Consider the following 27771-nt stretch of genomic DNA (forward strand, 5'->3'; position numbering starts at 1 on the left):
ACTGAGATTTTGCGTAGGCCAATACATTATTTGGTTAATACTTTATTTCAACAAGGAGAACTTAGTTTCAAATCACTCTTCCCATTTGTTGTAAGGTTAAAAAAAAAAAAGTTAAAGGCTTTTGAATAGGGAAATATTGCATGTATGATGCATCCAATAAAAGTTGAAGTTTTTTTTTTATTTACTAGTACTTAGAATTTAGGAAGTTATTAATTCTAGCCGTACTGAAACTATAGTAACTAACTGCCTATTGCACCCAATTATACACTGACAATTTTATTGTTTCTGATTGTAATAAAGTAATCAACGCTTCAGTTAGATGATAAACTGAACCTGTATTTATAGAGCAATATTTGGACACATGATAAACAAAGCTCTATTATTAAATTAAAGTTTGACATTGAACTCTCGACCAAGTATTTTGAATACAGAAATGCATTTACTGCAATATCTCTACTCATGAAATTTACATGGTGATTCTGACCCTACCAAAGCACAGAGAGTTAAAGAGAGGAAAACATACATGACAATTGAGGCTTTAAGTTGTCCATGGTAGGTGACGCCAAATGATCAATATGAAACTGATAATAGTATATATAATTAAAATTTAATAATCCTTAAATTTGTAATTAATTAAAATGAATTAATTCTTATAAGCTAATGTAAGTCTGCGCTAAAAAAGTCACTGATCATAGAAATGAGAACGTTTCATTTGTTTCTGGCCTTGTTATCCTACTAGTATAAGATGTGGCTTCTGTCCAATACTCTAATACATTGGATGTAATTCAGGATTGTCACATGATCAATTTTAGATACGTATTGTGTACATTTCGTATCCTATACATTGTGACATTGGAGAAAAGCAAAATTGACCAAGACATTAACAACCGTATTAACCTTAACACGAAATTATTTTTGGACACGTATCGTGTATCCAATACATTAGAATACTAAACCAAAGCAACCCCTGAATCCACCAAAGGCATTAAGCGCCTTATTGGCCTTAATGAGTTAGATCTTAGCTGGTTTGCCAAAAACTAAAAGAAGAAAAGACGTTAAATATGAAGCCTATCAGTCTATGCTATCCAAAGGACTTGAATTGATTAAATTTTTAAAACTTGTTACTTTTTTAGACCTGTCCCTCCCTCTCTAAAATTTAAATCTCAATGCAAAACGAAAAATATAAAAACTTTACGCAAATAAAAAGAGTAAGTTTAAAAGGGCAAGAGGTAAATAATGAAGAGATGCCTGCACGCAAGTTGGTTGCTTCTGAGTGTGCAGTAATTACTTCAGTGAAGAGAACAGATGAATGCATTTATTACCTTTTCAACTACCACCTTACCATGTCTATTAAATCTTCCCATTCAGTCATAAAATTATCAACTTTCACAAACTCTCTATCTCTGTCTCTCACAAAGAGTTTTAGTTATACACAGATACATAGACAAAAACTATATTCATGGCTAAGTTTAGGTTGTTATTGTGTTCATTGCTTGTTTTTTTCATGGTGTTGAGTTCAGTTTCAGGCCAAGGTAGTGCAAAGGTTCCTGCCATGTTCATATTTGGAGACTCTCTCATTGACAATGGCAATAACAACAATCTTCCATCTTTTGCTAAGGCCAACTATTTCCCTTATGGCATTGATTTTGATGGTGGCCCTACTGGTCGTTTCTCCAATGGATATACCATGGTTGATGAAATAGGTTATCCTCTCTCTCTCTCTCTCTCTCTCTCTCTCTCTCTCTCTCTCTCTATGTGTGTGTGTGTGTGTCCTTTGAATTTTTTTTTAAATACTAACTGAAATCTTGTCATGCATTTAGCTGACTTTGAACCTTAGCTTACCTTTGAATGTGTTTCAATACAAAGTAAAATCTTGTCATGAATTTAGATAATGTTGAACCAGAGCTTTCTTCACTTCTTTTGGGTGTCCAAGAGCACTTAACTATTCTGAGTGAGTGTGGTCTTCCTGTTCCAGTCCACACACACTGAGTAGTTACTAATTACCCTGAGGAATCTTATGTTGACCCTAAGATACTGGTTAAGAGACTTCAACTTAGGATGCCATGGATCACATGAAGCCTAAGAAGCAATGTCATGGAATCTATCAATGTTTGTTAGTTCAATTTAATATGGTTTATTGTTCTTAAATTTTTCTTTGGATCTTTCTCTCTCTCTTTAGACCAGTAGAAAAATACAAAATTGTTTTTTTCCCTTACAACAAGTAGGAGTGAGGAATTCAAATTTCAAACCCAAAATTTTCTCATGGGTGAGACCTTAAGTAGACTATTTGAAGTTGAACTATAAATCTTTTGGTCAAGACCAATAGATAGTTGATAGCCAAAGAAGATTCCACGAAGAAGAAATTTATGCCAATTAAACAAATTTTATAAAGGAAAGCATTTAGAAGAATTAATGTCACATGGTTCTTTTTATGTTCTTAACTTTTAATGTCTCCTTTGCACCTACCAAACCTATCCCTTTTATAAATGAGATTATTTTCACCTACAAATTATTTACTTAATTTATTTTTTTACTTGTTGCTATTGAGTACAGCTCTACTCTGTGTCATGCACTAAAGCGACAATTTGGGCTTTTGGAATAATATTCCATAGAGGGGAAAAAAGACAGTATATCCCTCAAATTTTTGACTTATGTGAATAAAAAAGGAAACAAAAACAAAAACAAAAATAAAAATCTTTTGTGAAACCAATTACATTTTCCCTTTACTTTGGAAAAGATAATAAACTAATTATATTGATTTGCTCTTCTTTGTGAGTTTTATAGTTAACTGTATTTTCTTTAATTGCATATTACTAAATGTTTTTCCTTTTCATTTCCTCCTATATTGACCACAAATGTTGGTGTATTGTACATGTTTGCAGCCGAGCTTCTTGGCCTTCCTTTGATTCCTTCATTCTCTCAAGCTTCAGGAGAACAAATGCTTCATGGAGTCAACTATGCCTCTGCAGCTGCTGGAATCCTAGATGCCACTGGCGGAAACTTTGTATGCACCATGTTTTTCTGTATTCAATGTGGCACTATGTTTTGCATGCATACTTTAATTTATTTATTTTTGGACATGTTACTACTGGATTTGATGTGTTTGTCAATTATACTACCATCTTGAACCTCTATCTTATACTTTTCAAAATTCTTGAACCATATAATAGTGCCAACCTACATGTGATATTGCCATTGCACTAATAAATGCATTAATTTTAGAAGTCATGGCAAACTCACAGTGCCTTATTATGTATATGGTAGCCATTAAATAGCAACAAGCAATATGAAAAATCAAAACGGTCCCTCATTTCCATTGAAAGAAATGGTCCTTGCATTTTTCTTTTTTAATAGCTAATTTTTGCATTTATTTCATCAGATGAGTCGCATACCGTTCGATCAACAGATCAGCAACTTCCAGACCACCCTTGATCAAATAACAGCCAATCTTGGGGCTGATGATGTGGCTCGGGCAATCGGACAGTGCATATTTTTTGTTGGGATGGGCAGCAATGACTACCTAAATAATTACCTTATGCCTAATTTCCCAACCAGGAATCAGTACAACGGACAGCAATTTGCTGATCTCTTGGTCACACAATATAGCCAGCAACTCACAGTAAGATTACTTAAATTGTTTGCAATTATTTTCTTATACAAAAACACCCACAAGCTTGTAATTAATAGTTGTAATCCTCCATAGTTCACATTTACATATAGATATTGTAACAGTTTTTTTTTTTTGAGGAAGATATTGTAAAAGAGTTGGAACTTGAAATCTTTGGAAATATGAGTTAATTAACAAATATATGTTCCATCCATATAATTCTTTAACAACACAATTGTGATCTATTTTAAGCCATTGGAGACTCAACAAACATTTGTACTTCTATTTGACACATCCTTACCATTTGATACTCAAAATAAAAGGGAGAAATAAAATAAAAAATAAGATGGGTTAGAATAGTGTCATAATTGGTCTAGCTTTACATGGCTTGCCAAATTAGGTCACCCATAAGCTTAGTGATTCTTATTAGTTTTTATAAGTAGATAGTGAGCGAGATATGAGATTGGAACCACAATAAGACACAACAAAAAATGTCATTACTATTAGACTATCACTAGAAACTCGATTCCTATTACTTCTAGTTTAGCTTCTTCTTCTTCTTCTTTCTTAGAAACTTAAATTACTTGTTTGTTTATGCATAAATTTTTAAAGTCTCACTTTTATTTTAGGTATAATTGTTTTTTTCTTTTTTCTTTTTTAGCAAATGGGCCACTCTAAATCCATTTGGCTGTTGAAGGCTTAAGAGAGTGTTTTGATTTTTTTGATTTTTTTTATTTTTTATTGGACTGAAAGAGTATCTTGATTGATAGTGGTATTAATCTAAATCCATTTGTGAATGTTACTTACACAGAAAATATACAATCTGGGAGCCCGGAAATTTGTAATAGCAGGGCTTGGGTTGATGGGCTGCATTCCAAGCATCTTGGCCCAAAACCCAGCTGGACGTTGCTCAGACGAAGTCAACCAGCTAGTTGCACCATTCAACGCAAATGTGAAGACAATGATCAATCAGCTCAGTACCAATCTACCAGGATCCAAATTCACTTACGTTGACATTGATAGCATGTTCGAAGATGTCCTCACCAATTCTAGATCTTATGGTACGTACTTTCTACTACCATTGTTTACATCTATATAAAAATTGTGACTTTATGGGTGTTATTAGTCTAGAAAATAAAACGGGTTGACATCAATATGTTGTGGACTACTTATAAACTAATCCAAACATGAAGGACCTGCATTTGATAATTTGAGACCCAAACGATCTTTGATGCATGATTTTATTATATTTTCCCTATCCTATTTTACTATTTTCTCTGTATGTATTTTCAATGGATATTTTTGAATAATAAAAATGTAAAAAAAAGTTGTTCAAGCCAAATTGGTAATTACCTTAATCCCTAGTGTTATTTCTCTCTCTCATCTTTTTATTTTTTATTCTCTTTGACATTTTTGTATTTTAAGAACCCCTTTCATAATTACTTTTGGAAACTTTTTTCTTTCTAGGAGTCACTTACTGAAAGTGCTATCAACAAATGATATAGAGATATATCACGTGATGCCGGATTATATGAATCGAATTGGATAAGTTTGTATTGTGGGGGGATGTATTAAGTCACACATTGGGTATTTTCTAGGTGAAACTTAGCTATTCCAAAATCATTTTAACTTATTTGTATTACTTGTATTCTTTAGGATTAACTGTTACAAATCGTGGATGCTGTGGCATTGGGCGAAACAGAGGGCAGATAACATGTCTTCCATACCAAACACCATGTCCAAACCGAGAGCAATATGTGTTCTGGGACGCATTCCACCCAACAGAAAAGGTGAACGTGATTATGGCAAGGAAGGCTTTCAGTGGAGACCAAAGCCAGATTTATCCATTGAACATAGAGCAGCTTGCAAGTCTTGATAATGATGCTAATTAGTTTTTAGTTAGCTTATAGTCATGCAATATAGTATCCTTAATCTAATGCTTTTATATTCAGAATTTATGTCCACTTGAGCATTGGAAGTAGTAACTAAAAAGAATCAGAAAACGGTTGTGGGTGTACTGCTACTATAATTACAAGTTTAATTGTTTGGTTTTGCTGGTATTTTTGCTGTGTTTACAACTGCTTAATTAGTTTGGTTATTTCCTCTTAATCAATTGAATCTAAATATCAATAAGGTTTTCAACTTGACACAAACTTTTATTTTACGGTTCAAATTTTTTAGTTCTTGTGTCTAATAGTGTATATACTAGATTCTTGTGTCATTTAAACTTTAAGTAATATGACACTAGATGCATCTTTAGATTTTAATGTTGAATCTAAATCATGAAATAGAAATGACGAATCATAGCCTGTTTAGGACAAGGATAGCATTCAATCCTCATAAGTTAACATTACATTTCCTAATTAAATGATCTCCATTTCCAAATGTATGTTCTAATATGAGTATCTCACTTGTGCTGATATGTTGAACACATATTCCAATGGTATGTGCAATAAAGAAAATTTTAGCATTGTCTAGGTTCTGCATTGATCTCTAACTGTGAAATTTGTAGACAACATGGTCCAAACATCTATAAGACGGGCATTACTTGACTTTATTTCATTAAGGAGAACAGAAAAACTCAGCTGATGATTTAATAAGCAAGTACATTCTTGAATTTACTACAAAAGCAAGAATTTGCAGAAAATGACAAGGCATAAAGAACATCAGTACTAGCAATACCAATTCAGAGGAGACACAGAGTGAGTGCCAAATCTATCAGAGCATTGCTAATTGTTGTATATTAATTGGATATGCGTATGACTTTGTTTGTGAACTGTATGAAGTCTTGGCGAAATAGATGTTTGCCACCTCGGTTGGATGAAAGGCATCCCAGAACAAGTGCTTTTGACGATCCTGACATGGTTGTTGAAGAGGAAGACAAGTAATTTGCCCATTGTTCCTGCCCACTCCACAGCATCCCTTGTCTATCACTTCAAATCCTGTACCATTTCCAAAATTTTGAAAGAATAGTTAAATAAGTTAGTGCATGAAAACATCATGGGTTACTATACTGTTAGAAGCATATTTTAACTCACTAATAAAGGTAAGAAGTCATACATTCTAAAATAAGTTTGTGAATCATTATTACATTTGGAATATGAATGCTTAGCTTAAATAGTTCTATATTTGTACTTATCAAGATGTAGAATATATCACCAACAACGTTTTTCCCTGTACTGCACAGCAAAAATTAAAATCATTCATACGTGAAGATTCCACATTATATCCACATGGAATTATACCAATAACACATAATGGACAGTTTAAATACTTCCATTGTAGGTACCGCATGTAGGCAATATATAGCACATACTCTAGAATATATTCATATAGAACCTAGTCTAACCCTATTATGATCCTATTAGGACTAGGTTACTTATCCTGCAAGTATGAGCTTACAAAAATTGCGAGCTTAGGAGCATATTTGGGCGCAATGGGCCCTGGTACATCTAACTGGGGATATGATCAAAGAATATTAATATAATAGCTATCAAAAAATCATGTTTTAGGCACCAACAACAGACCTGATAAGTCCAAATTTTGACATATATCATTGAATGTACAATTAGTAAATTGATAATTGCTGCTCCATGTTTATGGTTGGATATGTGTGCAAAGTAGATTACCATAATTGGATGCATTCAGATATAAATCGCTTGTGCTCTGATATGAGTCTAGGTACACAAACTTTGCTCCAGGTAACTGGCCACCGTTGAAAATATCAACAAGTTTCCGGAGCCCTGTGTTGAAAAGAGAGACTGCAGTATTGATTTTTTCATTGCAGCGGCTGCTATTACCATGATATCTTGCAAGTTGATATGGTATGCAACCAATTTGGCCAACTGCAGTTACAATTACCTTCCGTGCTCCCAAAGTATACAATTGCTGCACAATAAAGAACAAATGCTTAAATTCCTCTATACAAGTGAGAGATAGGAAATGCATTTCAAATAATGTAAAAAAAGTTACATAATTTCCAGTATTAATGTGTTTGCTATGGGCTTTTTTATGTGTACTTAAAGCTGTAATCTTAAGTTATAATTAACAAATCACAAGAACTTCAATTTGGAACCCAACCATTTGGTGTTTCACTCGCTATCTGCAAATTTGATTTTCCAAAATAGGCTCATGCTAGTGGTCAACATTGAACTCCTTTTCTAAGCTGCCTTCTGGGTTGGGAACATAATTTTGCTACCTTCTCATTTTATGCTGGTAATTAGAATTCAAAGGTAACCTTAAATATAAAGGTTGCACATGTATAGTCTACTTGAAAGTAGAGAAGCTCTCTGAACCTTTGGCTTTAAATGTAGATGGTCATTATGAATGTCATAAACATAATAAATAACAAATATAATAACAACCACACTTTAGACCCAAAATTTTGGAGTCAATTATGGATACTCAACAGACTAATCAGGATTGGCCACATATTACTTGTTATGATCCTAAAGTATGACAAATTCATGGGCTGATTAGAGTTTGGAGTCACCAACTTACAGTGAGCTGGCGTGAGTAGTCCTGAAGAAGTGCAGCAGCATAAGCTTGTACTGTGAAATCTGAACTACTTGAATAGAAGTCAGGCATAAAATAGTTGTTAAGATAATCGTTACTTCCCATCCCAGAATAAAAGATGCACTTGCTTAGATGACTATTGAGGGAATTGTTGTTTCCTCTGAAGAACCTCCTCATCTCTTGCACTGTACTTGCAAAGTTGGCTACCTGTCGGTTCATCGACGTGTGATCTCCCTATCAAACACATACATAAACACATAAAAATCATTCTCTTTCCATTATAAATTATTGTATAATACGCATACACATATATCCTATTCCTAGAGGCATTAGGACCTCCTACAGTAGCTCAGGTTGAGCTAAAATTTCTAGGTGCAATGGTTCTGGCTAGAACCACTTGTACCTTTTTGCTTTTAAACCACTTGCCCGAAATTGTTAAAGCTAATAGGAAGGTGTAGATTTCATTTAATTATTTAACAATTATTCCGATATTTCTTGTCACATGTGTAGACCTAGACTACTCTTTAATTTTAAAATGTGATGCAGGGTGGAAATATGGTTCTAACCTAGGATCATCTACTCTAGTGACATGTTAAATTATCACTTGTCTAAAAAAATTTAAACTAATAGAAATAGGTGAATATAATTATTTAATTGTTAGAATTCTAATGTTAACTCATGTCAACTTGAACCAAAATGTAATACATATATAAGCCACCCTAACCCCCACCACCTTACCACTTACAACAATTATATATAATTGATTCTATATATACCAGATTAGTTCCTGTTTCGTCTCGGATGCCAGAAGCCCCTGATGCATAATTCACTCCCCTAATCAGTGCAGGGCCCCTAGTCCTTTCATAGGGTGGGATGTAATTTGGAAACCCTAGAAGTTGAGCTGCAAATATTTTCAAAAAAAAAAAAAAAAAAAAGGAATTAGTTCCATACCTTAGCATAAACCGTATTATAGAAATTTTAGTAGGGAAAATGTTCATGACAATGTATCTTCAAGCCAATTTTCTTTTAATCCATGACTAGCACCAAGTTACTAGGGAAAATGGACAGGTAAAGCCTTCCCACTCAATATATATTGACACGTACCATTTCTAGATACCCTTTTTCTTTTTTCTTTTTTTCCATAATTTCAAGGTAAATGCTAAAATTATTACTAAATTTATTACAAAAAGCTTACCATTTAACTAATACTACAATAAATATGACCGGTACTACATCAGCAATATAATAATTAAATTTCTTTATCATATTACTATTATTTATTTATTTTATTTTTTTTGTGTGTATAAAAATTAACACATTAGTTTATAAAGCTAATACAATAAAATTTATAAAACTTATATAGTAAAATTTATAATATTCGTAATATCACCTTAACCTCGATGCTCTTACCCAGTGCATCGACGTAAGTTCGGCCATTAGTAAACCGGCCAGTGGCACCCTGTGGAAAGTCAATGCCATAAGGCCTGTAATTGGCTCTAGCAAGCGTAAGAATCCTATTGTTGTTTCCATTATCCACCAATGAGTCACCAAATATGAAGAAACAAGGCACTTGGAGTTGCTGTGGCTGTGAGCAAGCCTTAGCACATAACCACAGAAAGACCAAAACAGCTGACAAAAAAGTAAACTCACTGAAACCCTTCATTTTTCAGTGCAACCTTAACCCTGGCTAGAATTTGATTTACGAGTTGAAAGCACCATGCATGGATACACAGTCATATATAGTCCATCTTTGGTGGAGTTTGTTTTGCTATTATGGGATTCATGTGCTTTGGATTATCTCCAAGCTTTGAACGAAAATGAAGTAGTAAGGGCCCGTGAGAGTTAAAGTGGGAAACTTTTGGTTATGGTTCATGCGTCCACTTATTGTAAACTGTAGCAGCGGTGAAGAAAGGAAATTTCTCGTGATCTACAAGGCTGGAACCTCCTTTCAATAGCATATTCTGGGCACCTTTACAACTGCTATTGCCTCTATATGCATGAAATCACGTAAAAAATAATCAGATCAACGTAGAAAAGTAACTTGCAATAATTTGTATGGAAGCAACTCTCCAAGATGATAGGATATAATATTTGAGACTACATGTTTTTTCAGCAGGCAACCTTCATTTTCTTTGAGTTTTTCTCTGAATCGATTGATTGCTGACCCTTTGCATTTGCAGAATTTATTATATTGTTAATTGAGTTACCTTTGCTGCTCGAGTTGCATGCATTGAGTTATCCTCCAGTATTAGGTGCATGCTAAGACTGAGAGTGATGCATGATATACTTTACAATTATAACTAAATCATCATATTTTTCAACTTCTCAAGTATGTAATATAATATGAGAATTTATCGTGTTAAAGATATAAAGACCAAATCCTAATCAATGTTCAAGCTAGCTTTTTATATAACTCTAGTCTAGCTGTCTAGGTTTATTGTATCTAAATCTATACTTGGATTGCAATGTAAAGTAATCATGCTCCTTTGTGGTATAAATATTATAATCTTTAATTGAGTTGCCATTGCCAATCATGATTTAGCCAAATATGAGTACATTTCAATGGGTTCATTAAATACATATGTAATAGTAAAAATTAGTAATCAAAGGTTTTTTTTTTTTTTTTTTGTTGTCGTGGTGGTGGTGGTGGATGTAGACCTTTAAGGTCACGTTAATTTTCTTCTCTATATTCTTTATCATATATCATTACTGATTTGCCTTTGCTAATATAGTATCAAGGTTATGTTTTATATATCTATTCTAATATAGTATTAGAGCCATATTATACTAAATAATTTCTCTCTAAATGGACTACTACGGACAAAGATTCAATTAGTAAAGAGGAAATAGATCAATTAGAAACTATTAAGATTTGGATTTCATGATCTGAGGTATGGAAGTCACTTTGTTTTGGTTAGAGTCCTTTTTCTTTAGCATTCAATAAATGGGACAGAGGAATTTAAATCTTAAATTTTCTATTGAAAATACAAGAAAGTAACAATTGAATTACAAAACTTTTAGATGGTCAAATGCCAATTAAATATTAAAAATTTGTGGGTTTTTTTTTTTTAAAGAAAAAAATGTGTGGCATCTCTTTATACTTAATGAGTTAATTGTAAAAGGAATGAATATTTGAGGTCGTGTCTCAGTCTTGATACTTTTTTTATGTGTCCCAAGCCTCAAAACCAGTAATCTGTCCTTTTAATTTTCCAGCAAACCCGCCTTCAAACATTGTGTGAAAGTAAGGGTCGTCAATGGGCTGGGTTGGGTTGACCCGGCTCATTTTTACTTGGCCCATAGGCACAATGGGCTGGGCATAATGAGCTATTAACTAGTTAATGGGCCGGGTCGGGCTAGGCTGAAAGAGAAAACCTCAGTCCATGACCCTGCCTACGAGCATTGCTCATTTTGTCTTTAGCAAATTGGGCTATTGGGTTGGGCCTAATGGGCTATTTATGGGCTTGTGTTAACATATTATTTTATTATTTTTATAAGGAAATAATCAATTTTTTATAAGGGAATAATCAATCTATTTTTTTTAAGGAAAGAATTAAAAAATTTAATACTTAATTACAAATTTTTTTACAGTCAAATCTATTTAATTTTTTGTTTTGTTGATGAAAACCTATTTAATTTTTTTTTTTTATCAAGGCTTTAAATAGATTTTTATTTTTATCTTTAATAATAAAAAAAAGGTCAGATAGTTAATTCAAATTTGCTAGACTACTAGAAAAATATATATTTAGTAAACTAAGTTTAGTACAATTACTTTGAGTATCTTAGTGGTTTAGGGAGTTCTCTTAAAAAATTCTCTATAATATCTCAAGGTCAATTCTTCATACACTTCTTATATATTTTTGTTATGAATTATGAGTTATTGGGCTGGGCCAATGGGTTAGGCCAACGGGCTGGGCAATGGGTTAGGCTACTGGGCTAGCTTACCGGGTACCCATGGCCATAAAAACTAGCCCATGGCCTGACCCACTGGGCTAGTAGGCTACCCATGAGCCTTAATAACAACGGGACGGGCCGCCCATTAGCCCGGTGGGCCATCAGGTTTCTGGGTCGGGTTATGGGCCGTTGGCTATTTGATGACCCTTATGTGAAAGAGAAGCAAAAAATTAAAAAATTAAAAGAAAAAAATAAAAAAAAACTCTTTTAAAGGAAGTTATAAAAGTTAGCAGGTCGTAGGCAATATTTGGGGAAAATAATAAATGAGGCAGGGTTGATGATGGAAAATATAGAGAATAAGACAAATCTTTTTTCCCCTTTAAGTGAGGGTGGAGCCCGTGGAGGGTGTGAATCCAAGATCTCTTCGTGTAAAAAATTGAACAATATCACTAAATCACTGGGCTCCATTAAGAGTCATAATTCAAATAACAATTTTTGATGTGTTTTCAACGAAAATATTTAAGATTCAAATTTTTTTCTTACTAGATATTAAACTATCAAAAAATCTAGAAAACACATAAATACTCCATTTTGGGAAAAGTTCTAGAATCCGATATGTATCCAATATGGATATATTTTAGACACGCCTGTCCGTGTCTTAGCCTTTTTGTGTTTTTTTTTAAAAATATGCCGATACAATCGGGATTTGTCCTGGATACAGCTCGGCCCAAAACTTTTTTAAAACTTTGAAACAAATTGATGACGTTTTGCTTTTTTATTTACTCTTTTAAATCATAGTTTGTTTATAGTTTTCAATATAAAAATAAGTTCTACTATAATGTATCATCATTTTAAGTGATTTGAGAAGATGTAGTCATTTGAACTCTTGATTATACTTTATAGCTGTTATATATTACTATTATCATGAAAAGCAACATGCTGTACGAACGGTATTGCATTTTAAAGGCAGAAAGAGTCCACTGTTTATTCATCTAGTTTTCGATAATCAAAAGAGTCCAGTACCGTTATTGCCATTACAGTGGTTGATTATGAAGTTCATGAATGTGAACTAAACATGATAGCATTTATAGGAACCTCTTAAAGTGTACAATATCAGAGGACTAATGAACCCCCAAAGAGGTTGGTTTAATGGTGATATCCTCTCCGCAAGTGACGACATCGCATTCACATCTGCTTTGCTGAGCAGAAGCTGGTCGGCAAGAGCAGTTCCTGGCTTGTGCACTCGCTGGAAAGCTTGCTCCGCAATTGATTTGGGCACATGTGCCCGGTACAATAATCTGTTCGCGGCAACGAGGCTGATCATCACCTATAAAATCAGATTCAAGAGATAATTATAGACACGTTATTTTTGCAAATAGAGGTAGATATATATATATATATATATCATTTGAGTAATCAACAGTTCATGACTTCCTGTAAAATTGAGGTGACAAAACAAAGCTTAAATTTGACAAAAATATCAAAATAGCTTTACCTTGAGAAAGGTTAAGTAGACTTGATACAAGAACAAAAGAAACCACGACAAAGACAGCCAACTTGTTCATGTTCTCCTCTGTGGTGTGTGCGTGTCTCTCTCTAATACTCTTATTTGGGTTACAATGGTAGATACTTGTATGAGCATAGCAATATTTATATATAGAACAGTTTAAATGACTTATGGAGTAACAGCATTATCCATATATAGACAATTAATTATATGGTGGATATGGCAATAATGGTCAGGTTAATTACCTAATTTGGAGTATGGGATATGCTGAGGTGTTACATAATAGAAGACAGACCATGCTGATAAATAAGAAGAAATTATCGTTACAGCTCAACAAGCTAACTAGAACGATTGTTTCTCAAAAAAAAAAAAAAAGCTAACTAGAATGAATTATTAGAGATTAAATAAGATAATATCAACGTGGGTTCCAATTAGCTCAACTAGTAAAGTCTCTGATGGTTGTATAAGAGATCTGCGGTTCAATTCCCGCTTACACCAAAAACTGATTGGTTTATTGGTCTGATAATAAAGAACTATCATTAGGAGTGGACGCTATAAGTTGAAACTCTCTCTCAAAAAAAAAAAATAATAATAATAATATCAACATTGGATTTATTTATTTATTTAAAGAAATCAACATTGAATTTTGATGATGAATTTCTCCGCCTCACATGACAACTCATAACTTTTAAATGTCACATAAAAAAATTATATTAATAAATATATTAAAACTATGAGATAGTATATGTGCACTATCTATATTTCAATTCTTATTACTTGCTTTCGATATCATAATTCATAAATGTCGATTATCCATCATAATTAATACATCATGGGCACACACACACACACACCACAATATTTATATTTCTATTCTTATCATTTGCTTTCAATATCATAAATGTTGATTATCCATCATAATTAATATCACTCTCTCTCATATGTTTTGTGACTTTAGCATTACTCTTTTTCATATATATAATCATAAAAGTTGGATTCTAAAATTGGCAATGAAATGATGTGTGTCCCTTAATCAAGGAATACAACAATGACGCAAGCCATTTTTTAAAATGATACAAACTTACAACTTTATATGGCAAACAACAATTTATACATATCATACATGTTTGACACATTTTACGTTTATTACTTATTTATCATTTAATTATAGAGTAATGAGCCTCCTTATTAATTAATCCTAAATAAATGAGTTCGTTTAAATGTATACCATCCCATTTTAAAATTACTCTTAAAAAGCTTGTCAAAACTCTCACTTATTTTTTCCCATTGTTATTTGAATTATTACCTATTAGAGACAATTAATTTCTCCCCATAAATATTTTTACAATGCAAGTAAAAAAATGAAATAAAAAAAATCACTTACTTTGGTAATCATTTGAGGTCCCATAAACGTTTTATATCCTTCAGATAAAATGATAAAGAAAAATATAAAATAACAAATCAGATTATTTTTTGTTATCATTTCAAGTCAACATTCTTTTATTTTTTGTAATCATTTCGATAGTACACAGTGCACTCTCTTAATCTTGTATATTTTTATTCTAGTGTTGTTTTTGTTCCTTTGTAATTTGTATCATTATATCATGCCTCAAATCCACTACCAAAATCATTAATTTCTTTAGAACAAAATAGAAATCCACAGAATATTCAAATTACATTTTGATGTTTAGTGAGAAATTCCTTATTATCTATTTTGATGATGACAAACTTTGCCCAGCTAACAGTTTAGTCTCTCATAATCATCTTTCTTTTTGTTTAACATAGTTGAATAATTTTTGGTCTTTCTTTTCTCACTACTCACTTTCACATCTACTTTATTTAAACAATTGAGTTGTTGACCTTACTGCAAAACCAAGGATGTGCATGCTTGCAGTTAAATTTAACAAGAAAATTAGTAAAGTAGTACTAGTAATTGTTTATGATTCTTCTTTAAAACATGAAAAGCCCACCACGGAAGTTCCTTTTTTGAATTTAACGGCTCTTTGAGCTAAACGGCACCGCTTTTCTTATTTATTGCCACGACGACGTTTTGTCTTCAGCTACTACTGTTATTTTACGAAGCAACATTGTTTTGTCATTGTTGGTCCTTGCTAGATGTCAATGCCTCATTAGCTCCACGTTATTTGTAAATTCTGTTCTGTTAGAGTTACAGCGGCTAGTTTGTTAGTTATGTAAATAGATCTCTGGTTGCAATTGTTATCGAGTTATTTTTATTTTTCCTCAAATCAAATTTTCTGTTGCTTTCTCTCTTTATTTTGCACGCCTTTTTCATTTTACTTTGTTTACTGTGACATTCAATAAGTGAGAACACTGAGAAGGAGAAGAAAATTGCAAGGTGAGTTTCAATTCAAGGTTCGGAAACATAAATAGTGGTAGAGTATCATAATTTACTAAGATAGTAGTTGTATATGTGCAGTTATTCTTTGTGATTAAAAAACCTCAATGCGAAAACAATTTATCTTATTGAGATGCAACATTTCAAGTTGTAACAAAGTAATTTTAAGATGCTATCTGTCTTCTATTATAAATTTAAAAGATAATTGTACATATGAAGATGAAAATTACATATAACATGAAAAATTTAACTCTAAAGAAGCTAAGTTGAAAGCTCAGATTTGTGCTAAAACAAAAGAGCTTGTTCAAACTCCTAATTAAAAATTACTGCTAGATTGCTTTTACTCTAACTTAAACAAAGTGCGGAATAAGAGTAAATAAGCGTAATGAACTGATAACACTACCCTAAGCCATATTCATCCATCATTAACAATAAAATGAAAACTTATAGAGTAGGAAAGAGAGATACAAACACAAGATAACACTAAGATGTGTTATAGAAGAAGAAACTGAAGAACTTGGTGAAAAACCTTTCTGCGACCCTCTAAGTCAAAATCAATCTACTAAAGAATAAAGTTGAAGTACACGAATAACAAAAAACCACAAGAAAATGTGTAGATGATTGTGAGTATAACAATCTCTAATTCTCAAGTGTATTTGCTAGGGTTTTCTCTCTAAAAAGCACTTTTTACAATTCGTGGATAATGAGGGTATTTATAGTATGGGTAAAGAATTTGGTAAAGTATCACAACTTTTTGCCAAACAGAAACTTTCGCGGGTACTTCGCGGGATGGCCCTTCTTGTGAAACACTCATGAAATTAACAGCCTGGCACGATTCTTCATCTTCCAGTCATGTGCTCCACATGTGACCTTTTCGCGGGTTGCTTCTTGTGAGCTACTCGTGAGCTAGTCATGAATTCTATTGATTCACCTTTTGAAGCTTGATTCTTCACTGATCTCTCACACTTATCCCTTACAAATAAACCCACATACATACAGGGAAAATGATTGAAGAAATTACAATTAAATTTGGCACGGAATTAAAGCCAACACAAGATAGTTGGAAATCACAACTTTACATAAGTTGTAAGACAATTTTCCTAACCAGCTCATAGTCATGTCCTAAGTAATGTTGTTTAACAAGTTGATGAATATTAGTCATCATTAGGTTAATCTGTCAATGTGTCCTATTTTCCTCTTTTCAAAAGTGTGGAAATTGGAAGACTAAAGTCACCATTAGGTTAAACACTAAAGTAAAAAACAAGTAGAAAGTGGACCATGACTAAATACTATAATGTCAAGAATAAACGTAGAAAGTGGATTGAATTTTTAGCGAAAGTTACTGCATGCATTATTGGTCATCCATTTCCTCTAAAAGCAATCATGCAGTCCTCATTATAATGATGTCTACTTTGAAGAAAGTAATATCAAACAAAACTTCAAGGCAGGAGTTATATCCTACTGTACCCTTTCCAAGAACGTGGAAAGTGGGCTAGGCTTGAAGACCAACGAAGCAGTTCACCTATTATCATCTTTCCGAAAAATGGGTCATGGTCAACACAAAAATCAAAAGGAGAAAGTGCATAGAATTTACTTGGCTCCCCGAGAAAATTTCCCCCGAAACTGGAAGTGGCCCAAAGTAGAACACACTACATACTTTTAGCAGATAACCATGAAGCTACATCTATTGTCCCCATTCCCCAAATTATTAAAAAAAAAAAATCCTATGGCCCCCAAAAACTCACTATTGTAAAATTTAATATAACCTTAGTATACAAACATATATTGAAAAGAATTTAATGACTCCAAAATATGATAGGAGCAATCTCAACAGAAAATGTTATGTCACTTTTTGCTAATGATGGGCCATTATGGCAAAAACACTTACAAGCATTCCACCGAATCCACCCTAGAAGATGCAAATTAGCATTCCACACTTTACAAGCATAGAACCAATTGTTTCAATTGCAGGACTTCGGAGTTAATTCCAGCAATCATTGTTCTTGTTTAATTGATAGTACAGCTAATTAGTAAGGGGTTGTGTCATTTGTTTAATGCTTGGTCCACCAAACCAAAGTGACCAACTTAGTAAACATATTGTCAAGCTTATAATCGCATAAAAGCATTATGAAAAGAGTCTAATTGTTCAACAGTTTGATTTTTTTAAATTTCGCCTTCACAAATCTCAATATATATAAGTTTCAAAGTCTGATAATATTTTGACTTTCATTTTAGTGATTTTTAGAGATTTTATGTTATGAAAATTATGAAAAAGCATATTATATATATATATATATATAAAGTTAAAGCCAAAGCTTAGAAAAAGTCTAATTAGATTCTAAATTGGAGTCCAATTTTGCACCATGTGTTCCATCTAACTTTTAAATTTTTATATTTAGTGAATTATTAGGTGCAAAAATAGAATAATCTAAATCCAATTATATTATAAATTGGATTTCAATTGGAATAAAATTTGCATGTCATATCTAATTTTGTAATTTTTGTGGCAAGTGAATTATTAGGTGTAAAATTAAAAAGTCCAAATTTAATTAGATTTTAAATCATATATATATATATATATATATGTGTGTGTGTATAATTGTGATTATTTTTAAATGTACCCGGTACATATACATGGGATCATACACTAGTAAAGCTATAATTTTGAAACATTTTTATGATCAGTGGAGTAAGTGCCGGGAAATAAAAAAAAGCTCATGTGACACGTTTTAGTTAGGGGTGTCAATTCGGGTTAGCGTGTCTGGTTTGTGTCGTGTCGAGGTAGGGGTATTCGACTAAATGGCTCAACCCTAACCCAACCCATTTAATAATCGTGTCATGATCCTTCAACCCTAACCTGACCTGTTAATAAGGCGGGTTGACCTAACCCAACCCATTTGACACGCTTAATAAACGAGTCGTGTTGGGTTGACACGAATGTAACACAACTCATTTCAACCTGCATAATATTAAATATAACATCTATCTAGAAATAATTATTTTTACATCTCAAAAAGTAATGCATACATTTCAAGTCTTCAACTCACATTCAAAATAATATAATTCAACAAAAATATAACATTCATCTAGTAATAAGTTCTTTACATTCCAAAAGAAGTGTATACACTTCAATTCAAATTCAAAATAACAAAGTTTCACAAAATAAAATAACATAGTTCAACAAAAATATAATATTCTTGGAACTCGTCAAATGCTAAGTATCAATATTGAAAGAATTTGAGCAACCAGTAAACTAATCCTGACTATGACCACGATTATCATCCATGGATTCTTTGTTGATGTCTGAATTCATAACATCTTCCACAAGCTCATCTAATTTCATTTGTGTAAGTTCTATGCCAAAAAAAAAAAAAAAAAAAAGAAGAAGAAGAAGAAGAAGAAAAGTATTAGTAGTTCTAAGGTCTGTAAAGTTTCAATTTTCAATTATATCTCTTGTAAATTTTTGTAATTACTTACTTTTCTTTTTAAATTTAAAATATATGTTGGGTATAAAAGATATTTGACAAATCTAAAATAAAATAAATATTTATTTGTTATTTGAGTTAAACGGGTTGTGTTAAGTGAGTCATTTTGGGTTGACACAAATAAATTGGCGTGTCAAACGTGTTTATTGCGGGTTACGCGGGTTGACCCGTTTATGACCCGTTTCTTATCGTGTCGTTTTCGGGTCGACTCGTTTATGACCTAAACCCATTAAGGTCCAACCCTAACCCGAAAAAACTCGTGTCAGGTTCGTGTCGTGTTCGCGAGTTGGGTCGAACATTGACACCCCTAGTTTTAGTCCATCCTAATTGACAGGTTTGAAGAAACCAAAATTCAAAGTCAAGAGTAAATGCATTCAAAGAATAATAACTAGTCCGTGTAGTAAGGATAAAAGAAAAACTGTTGGAATCATATTTGAGAGCATTGCCTAAGCACAAAAACAAACAGTACAAATTAATAAGTTGTTCTATTAGTTAGAACTGTATCCAAATTAAAGCGTTGTTTCAAAAGGTTTTAGAGCTTCACAACAACCAATTGCTGCAATTCTCCAAATCCGTAAGTTATTACTTTTCTTGCACACGCCCATGTCTTATATTTTTCTCTCCTTGAAATAAAATATCCACAACAAATTCTTTTTCCTCTTCTCTAATTTATTTTCCTTCTAATTTTTTTTTTTTTCAGTTTTAAAATTTTAATGGCATGTACCTTTTGTATGAATTGTGCTATACTTTTGAAACAGATGGTGGGGTTGAGGCCTGAGGGTCTGTGCTGGGTTTATGTGGGCTTTGGTCAGTGAGTTTTGTGATTTGGACTTGATGGTGGGGTTTGAGGATTGGTACGTGTTAGGACTTAGGAATCAAAATCTTGTATTTAGTTAAATGAAAAAGGAAAAACCCAAATACCCAATGAATATTCATCCCACCACCACCACTGAAAGATTTTTATTCGTTGAAATCCAAACATGAATATGTCTCACTCTCACATGTTTGAAAAAATGGGTCAAGGTCAACACAAAAATCAATATATTTACAAGTACTTCACGGTAGAAGATACAGATTAGTACTGCCATCTAAAAATCGACCACTACTCTAAAAGAAGACAAGTAAAGCTCTAGGGGTATGTGAATAAATAAACCAAGCTGTTTATGAGCTTGTTTATGTTCATTTGTTTAGTAAATAAGCTAAACTCAAACTCAACTTTAGACTCGATTATTAAACAATTCAAGTTCAAACATAATAATGTGATTGTGAATAAGGCTCGAATTAATTATATATAATTCTATACATTTATATGTATACATGTTTAAAAATATATTTATATAGACTTGAAATTAGGTTATATAAGTTGGCAAAATAGTTCATATGATATGAAATTATTATTTGTAGTTTATTCACAATATAAACAATCCATTTGTAATAAAAAAAAAATCATAGATTTGTGAAGGGTAAAACATTTTAGTCTTGATTTTACTATAAATAGGAAAAAAAAAAGTTAATCAAGTAGCTCATGAATCATGAGTAAGCTCAGCTTGTGTTCAAAATAAAATTTAATAAACAAGCCTTAACTTTTAATACTTGGTTTTGCTCAGCTCGTTTATGGCCTAAGAAGGCTAAGTTTAGCACTTAGGTAATAGAACCAATTGTTTCAATTGCAGGATTTCAGAGTTAAGTCCAGCAATTTCAGCATATAAAGAGCCATATATTTAAATTTTGTCACATCTAAAAAAAAAAAAAAAAAGAATTATCTGAAAATGAGACGAACTTTCCCCCCTTTATAATGTGCGTACAAACGACCATTGCATAGGCTAATCACATCATAATGGCATATCAAAAAGATAAAAAAATCGTGCACAATGGATATCACATCATAACAGTATCTGAATTCTGAACATATAGAATGAAAGCAATAGGAATAGAACTTAAATTGGTCAATAAGCACAATAGATAGGACATTGCCTAAGAATAAAAAAAGAAAGAAAAAAGAATATATATAAATATATATATATATATATGTTTACAATTTCTTCTAGTATCAGATATCGGAGAAAATTGGTCTTTGTCCATTTCGCGCAAAAAATCCAGTATTTTGCCCCATTTTCCAAACTAATTAAGGAAATGCCCTTGTTTTGAAACTCGATTTTCTCAAAATCGAGTTTCAATGTCACTACAGGCTCCTTAAAACGCCACTATAGGTATGGGGCGATCAAACTTAAAAAAAAAAAAAAACTTGCATGGAACTTAAGTTCATGGAGCTTGAGTTCCAAAATGCCACTATAGGGCTTAAAACGCTACTATAGGGCTCTAGAATTTTTTATTTTTTTTTAATTTTCAGTTTGTTATAACTTGATTGTCCAAAAATTGAGTTTTAAATTGAAATTTTATTTTTAGAAAATCGAGTTTCAAAACAGGGGCATTTCCCTAATTAGTTTGGGAAAGGGGGCAAAATGCTAGATTTTTTTAAAAAAAAAAAAAGGGAAAAAGCCCATTTTCTCCTCAGATATTCGGTGGCACTGTTTCAAGAAGTTTTAGAGCTTTGTAATCCTTGTGATTCACCAAATCCTAAGTTCTCACTTTTCTTGAATCCATCTCTTTTATTTATTTTCCTTCTAATTTTTTGTTCAATTTTAATTGAATGTACTTTGTTATCTAATAAATTGTGGTTCACGGTTTATCAAAATATTTTCAATGGCTTCTATGGGCACTGAAAGAGCCTCATCATCTTCTTCTTTCACACCTTGTTGGACATATGATGTATTCCTCAGTTTTAGAGGTAAGGATACCCGCAATGGTTTTACAGACCATTTATATTTTGCTTTGAAACAAAAAGGCATTTTTACTTTTAGAGATGATGAAAAACTTGAGAGAGGAAAATCAATTTTACCAAAGCTCTTGAAAGGAATTGAAGAATCGAGATTTGCTATTGTCATCCTCTCAAGAAATTATGCATCTTCAATATGGTGCCTAGATGAACTTGCAAAGATCATTAAATGCATGGAAGAGACCGGAATGACAATTCTACCTATTTTTTATAAAGTGGATCCATCAAATGTATGAAAGCAAGCAGAAACTTTTGCAGAAGCTTTTGTTAAACACAAAAAGGAGAACAAAAAGAAGGTGCAGAAATGGAGAGCTACTTTGAGAGAAGTGGCCAATCTCTCAGGGTGGCATTTGCAAGATGGGTAATTTAATTCAACATATTTTTGTTGTTGTTTTAGATTGAAGAAGAGATTTGAAATCAAATCATACTTAATTCCATTTAAAGTAGTGTAGGAATTAATGATATTTACAAAAAATAATTTGTCAAAATAAAATTTTATTGATAAAAGAGCTTCAAATCAATTTGTTTACTAGCTTGTAACTTATTTTATAAGTACATTCGCATTTATTGATAAACTTAATTAGATACATATTAGAGGTTCTTATCTATTTTAGTAATATTACTTTCTAGAATTGATAACATTTGCTAGAGATGTAAATTATTCATTATTAATTGGGACAAAATTGCTTTTTGCCCATTTCAAAAAAAAAATCCAGCATTTTGCCATCTTTCTCAAATTAATTAGGGAAATACCCCTCTTTTGAAAATCGAGTTTTTGAAAATCAATTTAGGCCCTATAGCGGTGTTTTTAAGGACCCTATAGTGACATTTTAAGGACCTATGGTGACGTTTTGTAACTCGATTTTCATAAAGTCGAGTTATAGGTAAAAAAAAGAAAAAAAATTGCATGTAACTCGACTTTATGAAAATCGAGTTACAAAATGTCACTATAGGGTCCTTAAAAATGCCGCTATAGGTCCTAAATCGATTTTCAGAAACTCGATTTTCAAAGAGGGGCATTTCTCTAATTAGTTTGAGAAAGAAGGCAAAATGCTAGATTTTTTTTTTTTGAAAGGGGCAAAAAGCAATTTTCTCCTATTAATTGCCCTATTTTAGTTTAAAAGAACATATTGTTTGCTGAATTATTCTTATACTTAATTAATATTTCTTAACCTAATTTTTGTTATTTTCGTGTAACTATTTATACTTTTCATGCAAGTTGTGAAAGTTGATTTATTATGAAGAGGTAATGAAAAGGTAAAGACAATTTTTTAGAATATAGTAAAAAATTTCATATAAATTTATAATTAAATTAATGATTTTTTTTAATAGATTCGATTGGTTTTTTTTTTTTTTTTTTGTAAAGAAAACTTTAAATGGTTAAAATGAGTACGTACTAGTTTTTACTAGGCATCGAGTAGAATGAGTAGAAGTGATTTTAATTCGGCTTGACATGGTTCTAAATATACTATAAGTAGTTTAGATCAGAGGGAATTCACACAAAATTAGAATATGTGAAATCTAATTGATATGATATTTGGCACAAACTTAAAGTGTCATTAGAATCTAATTAGCTTGTAACCTTAGCATAGATACATTTACAATTAATATAATTAGATGCATATCATAATTTTTACATAAATTTGATATTATGATGGTCATTCCTATATTTTATCAACTCTTAAAATATCCTTTTAAGAATATTATTTGGTAAAACTGGCAAATTTTTCATTCTTGTTTATTTTATTTTATAAAATAAAAAATGAAAAAAAAAATTGTTACTTCTTAACTTAATTTTTTTTATTGTGATTAATTTTTTTTTTCAAGTGTTCATTTTTAAAATAATATATGAATAACCAAGTTTTAGAGCATCATGTACTTTTTCATTAAAATTCATAGTTCGAACAATAATAATTTTTTTGTTTTTAAAAGAAAATCCGGATTAGTTTAAATAGATTAAAAGTGGTTTCATATGGGATCCATATAAAAAGGGTTAGAAGTAGTTTTAGAAGCAATTAAAATTTGTCTTGAATAGGTTGTAAGTATTATGCATTCAAAGTTTTACATATAAATATAATATATTTTTACTATGATTTTTTTGTAAGTTATATTTATGAAAATACATGTAAAGAAATTTTATACAAAATGAGAGATTGAATGACACAAGGCACAAATTGAAACCCCTTTAAAATATAGAGAAACTTGGCATCAAATTAGTGGGCAATTAAAAGGAAACTTGGCATCAAATTAGTGGACAATTAAACAAAATTGGAGTTCATTTAGAATCTAATTTCGATTCGTAATTGATTTTAAAAAAAAATTTGCACATTAATTTAATATATATGATGATTTGGATTTTTATTGAACTTCCACTCCAATATATTATGAGAAATACTATGTCCATAATATTTTCACAACAAATCTTAAGTGATAGGTTGTTATTAGCTATTATGAGTAGGCAAAAAAGTAATTTAAGTTGTGAATTCAAATTAGAAGTTTAGAACCAATAACAACTTACCACCCATGATTTATTGTAAAAGTGTTGTGAAAATATTGTGGATGTAATATTCTAATATATTATACACATAACTACATTTATAGCGGGGAGGGGCTTAATGATAGTTGTAATAATAATAAGGCAAATAGGTAATTAATCCTATTTGACATATTTCTTTCTTAAATAATTAAAAAAATACTCGTCCTTATCTTTAATCTTGTTTTGAACCATAAGCATACCTACATACATGTTCATGATTCTTCCTATTTTGTCTTAAGCCAATTAACTTATAAGTTTCTATTCACTTAATAGAATAAAACACTGGATTTCTACTTCTTTTCTTTTCGGACCACTTTTTGTGGTTTCTTTGTTAATTGCAGGCCAGAATCAAAAATTAGTCAAAACATTGTGGGAGAGCTATGGCATAAATTGACTTATGCATACTCAAAAGATATCAAAGACCAAGTAGGAATAATTTCTTGAGTGGAGAAATTGAAGTCATGTTTGACTATGGGATTAAATGATGTTCGTATTATAGGGGTTTGGGGAATGGGGGGAATTGGTAAAACAACTCTTGCTAGAGTTGTTTTTCATATGGTTTCTAATAAATTTGAAGGTTGTTTTTTTCTTGCTAATTTTAGGGAAGTTTATGAAAAAGAAGGTTTAGTGCGATTACAAGAACAATTTATTCTTCAAATTTTCAATGAAAATATGAGTATACAAGATGTTTGTCATGGAGTTTCCATGATCAAGAATAGGTTACGTCATAAAAGAATTCTTCTCGTTCTTGATGACGTAAATCAATTAGACCAAATAAATAAGTTAGCTGAGAAGCGTATTTGGTTTGGTTCAGGTAGTAGAGTTATCATAAAAACAAGGGACAAACATTTACTAGAAATACTTGAAGTAGATGAAATATTTGACGTTGAAGGATTGAATTATAACGAAACTCTTCATCTTTTGAGTTTGAAAGCTTTTAAAAAAGTTCATCCTCCCAAGGATTATATAGAGGTATCCAAAGATATTGTGTATTATGCTAATGGTCTTCCTTTAGCTGTTGAGATTTTGGGTTCTTTTTTGTTTGGTAGAAGTATTGATAAATGGAAAAGTACATTAAATAAGCTTAAAGAATTTCCTAATAATGAAATTCTCAAAGTACTTAAAATAAGTTTTGATGGACTAGATGAGGCAAAGAAGGAAATATTCCTACACATTGAGTGTTTCTTTAATCATAAGATCAAAAATGATGTAGTAAAAATACTAGCTTATCTTCACCTTTCCCCTAATGTTGGAATGGAGGTTCTTGTTGAGAAATCTCTCATAAAAGTTCGTGGCAATAGATTGTGGATGCACGATTTACTACAAGAAATGGGTAGGCATATAGTTTACCAAGAGTGCCCTAAAGAACCTGGAAAGCATAGTAGACTATGGTCATTTTAGGACATTAACAATGTACTCACAAATAATAACGTAAGAGGTTACTTTCAAAACTTTAGTGTATACTCTTTTTATATTATTTAACAAAGTTTAATATAGAGTAAGTTTGGTAATTCTACATTTTGCAATTCACTAATCCCCTTTGTTTGTGCAGACAAAAACTACAGTAAAGGGTATGAGAGAAATTAAGCATATATCTTATCATATTATTCAGCATCTTTTTTTTTAAAGAATAATGGAGTTTAAATTATAATAGTCTAGTAATAATACATTTTATACAAACCTCTCTTATTCTTATTATTAGGGAACAGAGGCAGTTCAAGGCATAGTACTAGAGTTTTATGTACTAGAAAAGGTAGATTGGAATCCTGAAGCCTTTGCAAAGCTGCAATATCTAAAATTGCTCAAAATTTGTGGCATTCATCTTATGAATGATCTCAAACATCTTCCCAATAGCTTAAGATTTCTCGATTGGAAAGGGTACCCTTTGAAATCATTGCCATCAAGTTTCCAATCAAATGAGCTTGTTGAACTTTGCATGTGTTGTAGCTACATTGAATGACTTTGGAAAGGAACAAAGGTAATTTAGGTACCCTTATACAATTTTTTATTTATTAAGTTTGTTTGTTGAAGACTTGAAGCTAATGTTTTTACACTTTTCTTTTTGGTTGCCTTTCAACAGAGTTTTGAGATGTTGAAATTTATCAAGCTGACAAAATCTCAAAAACTTATTGAAACCCCAAACATCATTAAAGTCCCAAATCTTATGACATTGGTTCTTGAAGATTGTATAAATTTATGTAAGATTCACCCATCAATTGGAATTCATAAAATGCTTACTATTCTTAATTTAGAAGGATACAAGAACCTCACAAGCCTTCCAAGCAAGTTTGAAATGGATTGTCTTACGTATCTTAATCTTTCTAGATGCTTAAAAATAAAACAAATTCCAGAATTTGGAAGAAACATGAAACATGTACACACACTTCTCTTGGGTGGTATTGCAATTACAAAACTACCCACATCAATTGAGCATTTGACTAATCTTGATTCATTGAGTTTATGGGATTGCAAAAATCTTGTGTGTTTACCTAGCACCATTTGTAATTTGAAGTTGGTTAGATTAGTCGATCTTTACGGATGCTCAAAACTGGATAGATTGCCAGAGAACCTAGGGAATGCCGAAAGTCTAGAGCGGTTGTACATGAGTAGAACTGCTATAAGAAAGATCCCTTCTTCCATTGGTCTCTTAAAGAATCTTAAAACACTGCCCTTCAATGAATGTAAGGGGTTATCATCTTCATCATCTAATAAATTGTGGAATGAGCTCCTCCCTTTTTATTCAATGCCAAGAAGTCTTGATCCCATGGACTTGCTATTCTCTTCTTTATCAGGTGCATGTTCTTTGACCGGCTTGAACTTAAGCGATTGCAATCTCAAGGCAATATCTAATGATATTGGTTCCTTATTCTCTTTAGAACTTTTGGATCTAAGTGGAAATGATTTTGTTTGCCTTCCGGAAAGCATCGTTCAACTTTCAAAATTGAAATGGGTGCTGTTGGATAATTGCACAAGTCTTCGATTGTTGCCAAAGCTTCCGTTGAATATTGAATCCATTTATGCCGAAGGTTGTATTTCAC

At 31.8% G+C, this 27771-nt stretch overlaps 3 protein-coding genes across 3 annotated transcripts; 2 read left to right on the forward strand and 1 right to left on the reverse strand.

Annotated features, from left to right (window-relative positions):
• The first annotated feature begins 1387 nt into the window (after window positions 1-1387).
• On the forward strand, window positions 1388-5667 carry LOC112017712 (GDSL esterase/lipase At1g71691). Its single transcript, XM_024050165.2, has 5 exons — window positions 1388-1703; window positions 2883-3004; window positions 3380-3619; window positions 4419-4668; window positions 5264-5667. Exons 1-5 carry the CDS (start codon window positions 1460-1462, stop codon window positions 5497-5499), a joined length of 1092 nt encoding a protein of 363 aa, XP_023905933.1. The 5' UTR covers window positions 1388-1459; the 3' UTR covers window positions 5500-5667.
• Window positions 5668-6196: 529 nt separating this feature from the next.
• Window positions 6197-9785, reverse strand: LOC112017717 (GDSL esterase/lipase At1g33811). The gene is made up of 5 exons (XM_024050168.2): window positions 9533-9785; window positions 8899-9023; window positions 8108-8356; window positions 7237-7495; window positions 6197-6549 (listed from the first exon to the last, which is right to left on the reverse strand). Exons 1-5 carry the CDS (start codon window positions 9783-9785, stop codon window positions 6326-6328), a joined length of 1110 nt encoding a protein of 369 aa, XP_023905936.1. The 3' UTR covers window positions 6197-6325.
• A 15620-nt stretch (window positions 9786-25405) lies between these two features.
• On the forward strand, window positions 25406-26134 carry LOC136064210 (disease resistance protein RUN1-like). Its single transcript, XM_065765671.1, has one exon. The coding sequence runs from the start codon at window positions 25406-25408 to the stop codon at window positions 26132-26134; it is 729 nt and encodes a 242-aa protein (XP_065621743.1).
• The last annotated feature ends 1637 nt before the right edge of the window (window positions 26135-27771 follow it).

This window comes from Quercus suber, unplaced genomic scaffold (genome assembly GCF_002906115.3).
Source record: "Quercus suber isolate HL8 unplaced genomic scaffold, Cork oak 2.0 scaffold_647, whole genome shotgun sequence".
Taxonomy (NCBI): domain Eukaryota; kingdom Viridiplantae; phylum Streptophyta; class Magnoliopsida; order Fagales; family Fagaceae; genus Quercus; species Quercus suber.